The sequence below is a fragment of the Nannobrachium achirus genome (genome assembly GCF_963921795.1).
Source record: "Nannobrachium achirus genome assembly, chromosome: 19".
In the NCBI taxonomy this organism is placed as follows: domain Eukaryota; kingdom Metazoa; phylum Chordata; class Actinopteri; order Myctophiformes; family Myctophidae; genus Nannobrachium; species Nannobrachium achirus.
In genome coordinates, this window is record NC_137826.1 from 16,130,038 (window position 1) to 16,136,037 (window position 6,000).

The 6,000-nt window shown below is 42.0% G+C and overlaps 1 protein-coding gene across 1 annotated transcript in view; it reads right to left on the reverse strand.

Moving 5' to 3' along the window:
- Positions 1-6,000, reverse strand: part of opcml (opioid binding protein/cell adhesion molecule-like) — a gene marked incomplete at both ends in the record, with an annotated part of 202,497 nt that overhangs the window by 73,836 nt on the left and 122,661 nt on the right. The window contains one exon of the mRNA XM_080748559.1: positions 2,409-2,534. Within this exon, the coding sequence (XP_080604685.1) occupies positions 2,409-2,534 (126 nt within the window). The remainder of the gene's footprint in view (positions 1-2,408; positions 2,535-6,000) is intronic.

Genomic DNA, 6,000 nt, shown 5'->3' on the forward strand with positions numbered 1-6,000 from the left:
GACAGACTGTCTGTCTGCAGACTGCAACACCAATATTTTTCATTAATAGTCCAATTCCCAAATGAAGCCCAATCAAAAGAAAAGTTTGAGCACACCCTCTCTGCTCAACGTATGGCAGGCTAGGTTGTGCATATTTTAATTTTTGGACTAAAGAGTGTGAAATTTCCAATGGTTGAGTCCATCGGTTCTAATTATTTGTCTAACCTTACTGGACTGACTGGCACAACCTACTGCTTACGGTATTCAATGATTCAACTCATATTATTCATATAACAGTAGTTATCTCTACCAGGCCGGAGGCGGAGATTACGTTTTCCCCTGTCTGTCCGCGTGCGTGCGTGCGTGCGTGCGTGTGTGTGTGTGCACGCGTGCATGCTTGTGCATGTGCGTGTGAATGCTGGACTGGAGCTAATCTCACCAACCGATGGACTGATCCGCATCAAACTTTTCATGCAGGCAGCCAGAAAGCCAAGGAAGACACACATGTTGTTCATCATGGTGGCAAGAATGCATTACATTTTGGCCTACAACTGAACCACAGGTGTCACAATCAAAATGTATTTTCCCCTGTATTCCTTAGACCATGATGCAAACTCCCAAAAATATTTCTGCCTAAATAGATTCCAAAATTGGAATCTAGGCCACCAAAACCACTATCACTTCTGCCCACAGGGAGTACAACAAATGTGAAATGTTTAACCGTATCTCTACCCAGCCTGGCGGAGACATGTGCTCCCCAGAACGCCCCTCTCTCGGTTAAAGTTTATTTTTTGTGACATTTTGTAAGTTTGCTTATAATTCAGTTGACAATTTAAGGAAAAGTGTCTGGAAAAACAAATGTCCATGCCGGGTTGTGAATGGTTATCGACTTCCTGCTTTTGGTCCTGCAATTTCAAGTGACTAACATGGCCGATTAGGACTGGCATTCTGGCAATGTATAAAGACCCAGTTCTGTTGAAAGCATGGCGTCCAGTATAGAGTTCTCAAATTCTGCCCAAACTCGACCATACACGAACCCGACTGACATTTAGGATAGGGTAGGGGACTAAAATGTATGCTAATTGTCGGGCCGGGTAGGGCCTCTGGCTCAATGAAAAAAGAAAATATATTATTTTATTATTTTATTACTATTACTCTGGGATAGACCTGACCATACCCGACCGACGTTTTCGGGCCGGGTAGGGCCTAAAATGTATGCTAACTAGTCGGGCCGGGTAGGGCCCAGTTAGGGTCCAGTTAGTGCCGGGCCTTAATTTTCAGGCCCATTGAGAACTCTAGTCCAGTATGAACATGACACGAACTGTCTGGGGTTTCAAGGCCTGTTCTGCGGAACATTCCTGAATATGATTACAATCCATTCTTCAGTTGAACAGTCGGTAAGGAGATTATGATGTTCAGTGGTCATAATAAGGAAAATGAGGGAGTGAACATGTTGACGGAGGAGGTAGGCGACAGTGTCTTGGCCGTGGGTGGCAGACTCCTTCTGGCTTCTTTGTACGGAAACAGGGAGGGAGGGAGGAACAGCTGGGCTGTAGATATTCATGTCATGTTGGAGGCTGAACATCTGATCCTATAGAGGCAGCACATGACTCACGCTGCTGAATGTTCAGTGGGAGGTGTGGGGCCAGCGCGATTAAAGCACAGAACACTGTGTGTGCGTGCACGCACACACACACACACACACACACACACACACACACACACACACACACACACACACACACACACACACACACACACACACACACACACACACACACACACACACACACACACACACACACACACACACACACACACACACAGCTACTTGGCTCTCCTTCAGACTTTAGGTGCCAGCACAACAACCCCTACCAAGCCAAATGTTGGCCTCTGGCCAAATCATTTGCACAGTCGATTGGAGCCAGGCCCCGTCAGGGCACAGGTTGCGTGGCACCAACCCCTCATCCTCCGTGTTGAAAAGAAAACACGGCCTCACTCAACAGATTAAAGGCTGGCATTATTTATCATCACTTCAGTCAGGATATATTCAAAACAAAAGCCGTAAATTCATTTAATCCCATAGGAAGGGAACAGCTTGTGTAGGCAAATGTGCTCATTAAAGTGTTGGGAGGATTGCATTGCCTGGGAAGATTGACAGGGGCCACATGCGGAGGAATTGATTCAGTAAACTTTACGAACGGAACTTAAAGTTATTCTGTTGAAGCTTTGTCAATATCCATTATATAGGAAAACGTCTCGAATAACCACTTCATTAAAACTCCAGAGTAGACTATAAGTGAAGTCTTGTAGTGAAAGTAAACTCTGCACATCAGGAATGCTTTGACAAAGAGTGGCCATTATACACAGATTCTCCATATGGTAGCTCATAGTTCAACTAAATAAGAGAGCATAATAAGCATGCTTACCTCTTGCAGAATGATGCTTCCAGATGACACTTGGCTCAGGTCGACCAATCGCCAGGCACATTAGATTGACATTGCTGCCCTCATTTACTGTGATGTCCGTCGATATATTAGTGATTCTCGCAGGTACTAAAAGGGGAGGGGAAAAAAAACAACAAATTATGATATTTTCTTTTACTGTGTACCCTTATTATGTTTCTTCTTTAGAAATAATTTAAATGGCAGTTGAAGGACTGGGATGAACCCTTGCATGCCCACATACTGTATGGCATACATGGGCAACTGGTGGCCCGGGGGCCACATGCGGCCCCCACCTTCACTTAATGCGGCCCACTGGTTAATACCAGAATACTGATATATTATTGATTTCAGCTGTTACAATTACAACCATGACCTGCTTTAATTCCGTCAGTCTATATTAGTAGCTTAATGACTAGTATAGTAGTATTAAAAAAAAAATTATGTCCATTGTTTTTGTATTTAGGGTCATACAGTTAACATGAGTATATAACTAAATGCGTTTGAAGTTAAATCAAAATGTTACATTTCAGGATTCCAATTAAAAAAAGAACAAAAAATTATTCCGGATTCCAATTCAAAAGAAGCAAAAATAGCCGATCTACAAGCTCAAAACGCATCGCAGCGCGATGCGTTTTGAGCTTGTAGATCTGCTATTTTTGCTTCTTTGTATGAGATACTTAGAATGACAAAGTAGGACATAGCAATATGCAATGTGGCCCCCTGGAGTGAAGGTGAAAATATTGTGGCCCTCGCCATCATCAAAGTTGCCCACCCCTGCTGTATGGAGTCATACGGCATATACTTCATAGATGACCAAGAAGACTAAGCTCCACATAGAAGCCAAGCCGGTATTAGAACTCTGTCTTGTTTTTACTTTGTCCAATTACATCGGCCTATATGCACCTTTCTTTCCAGTGGCACACCAATGAGTTCAGAACATTTTGAGGATTTAGGGACTCAGTGATGATGAAATAGCTGAGAAATAGTACCTGGTTATCTGTGATATCACATGATTCAATTGTACACTGCTCATTAGATGAGCATTAGCAAGATATAAGTAAAGCATAATTGACAGGCCAGCTAGATTCAAGCATGTACAGTACTTGTGTATGGATAACCTATGACTGACTGTGGGTTGAGATCAAAAGACATTGGTTAGTCTTAGTATAATTCACCCAACGAGATTGAACATTATGCTAATGAAAATCCTCCTCACCTGATTTACACATGACCCTTATGTTCAACTAGCTACAGTATAATATATGCATAGCCGGAACTGTTGTCCTGTTTAGCATACCATTCCAATTTAATTACATGGCAAAGATATTTTAACAGGTCAGATGCATTTTAGTTACTCTTACAGCTTGACTTTATTGAAACTGATCTCTGAACTTAAAAATAAAAACAAATGCCACATTACCATATGCAAAGTTTTCTGATTCATGTTTTTCTACTTTTTCAGTCTCAAGACATGCTGTTTTTTGGATGTGATATCAGAGTCAAAGACCTTCAAATCTGTACACAGTAATTAGATAGTCCACTTATTACTTTTGCCATATCTTTAGATACTGTATTAACCACATGAAAACTAGCGTCCCTACTGGGCAAACATTTTATGAAAATAGCCTATTTACAAGCTCTACAAGCGCTTGTAGATTGGCTATTTTCGGGAAAGATTTAACTAGAAGTTTAACTAGAAAAAGTGCTCCTCAGAGCACAGGTCTCCGCTAGGTCAGGTAGGTTATTGTGGGTCAGCAATGTTCTGAATTCACCAATCAGGATTGAATATGAAAAATCAGACGGGTCTGTGTTGATCACTTTACTATAGAGAAAATATGTACCGATTTGCGTGATGTTTGGATAAATCATGTGGGAGTAATTATCATCATTATTATTATTATAATTTTTTAATCAGCCTATAATAGGGCAATTTTAAAAGGGTGGCATTTGTTGCTCAATGTAGTGCGAATGTAGTGTGAACTCCTGCAAACACGTCAATCTCAGCCGATCAGGATGGAATATGAAAAATCAATTAGATCCATCTTAATCGCATGACTGTGTGAAAAAAGTAAAGTAAAAAAAACACCACCAAATGTTTTTCTTTGGCCAAATGTCAAATGTTGTTCTTTGTCATCTAGGGCAGTGGTACTCAAACTTTTTTGGCTGCAGTACCCTCTTCTACTGATTTCTGAAGGTGAGTACCCCGTACCCTGACTACAGCATTTTGCTTAGAACGATTGACATGAAAAGTCCAGTTCCCATGCCAATTAGGTTCAAAATAAAGCAGCATAATGGCAAGAAATGGGTGTGCGAAACATATATCAGCAGGAACAGCTGTGACATTACGTATGTAAAGCCCAAAACCGCTGCACAGTTTGGGAGCAATTTGCAGGCTAACGGTGCCAGAGATTTGCTGTTCACAGACGGACGCACACACACACGGACAGACACACACACACACAAGGACAGACAGGGTGCTAAACATAGTCTCAGCCATGCCTTTCGGTCTGTCGGAGACAAAAATAATCAAATAAATCGACAAATCAAAATAGAAATTGACATACAGTACGTTGTGCATGTACACATGGTACCCATGACACTGAGAAATGTAAAATAAAACTTAAAAAGTAATCCTATGCCTAGCCCTAACCTTATTCCTGAACTTAACCTTAGTAAAACTATGCCTAAACCTAACCTTACTCCTAACCTTGACCTCAGTAAAATGAATACAAGAACGGCTGGGGGTGAGCGGCCCCTGAAAAAAAAGAAAAGAAATGGGGGTGACTGTGTTTTGAGGCAAGCGTACCAGCAGGGCCGTCAAAAGGGGGGGAAAAGTGGAACTGAGTTACTAGGGCCCAAGGTCGAGGGCCTTTAATTATTTTATACTTTAGCTATTGAGAAATAGCAGATATACAAGCTCAAAGCGCGGCACCGAGTGCCACGCTGCGAGCTTGTAGACCTGCTATTTTTGAAAATAGAAAAGTCGTGAAAATGTGTGCAAATCATTGAATGTATGTCTTTTTTAAGCGAACATTTGTTACTCAAATTTTGCTTCTGGGGGGTCCTTGGAACAAAATATTTTGAGATGGGGGTCCATGGCCAAATACATATAATTTTGGGGGTCCTTCACACGAAAAAGTTTGAGCACCATTGACATAGAAACATAGGGTTTTAATTTTTCAAAAATAGCAGATCTACGAGCTTGCAGCATGGCACTCGGTGCCGCGCTGTGAGCTTGTATATCTGCTCTTTTCAATAGTTAAAGCACAAAATAACGTGAAATAATGTGTTCCCAGTCTAAATGGGTTAAACCCCCTCCCCCTATGAAGACATTCATACCCACAGGGCCCAGAATTTGGTGCGACACCCCTGCGTACCAGTTACCGCAAGCAGCACCTGCTTGACCATGATGAGCTCTAACCAAGATGAATGAATGAAATACTGCCAGTGTGTGGAAGATGGGGACGGTCCTTCACCTTGATAATGCCAGGGGCCGTGTGATTAAAATGCATCCGTCTTGCCACAGAGGCCTATAGTAGATCTGTCTGTGGTTCCATGGACATGTCACTCTTCA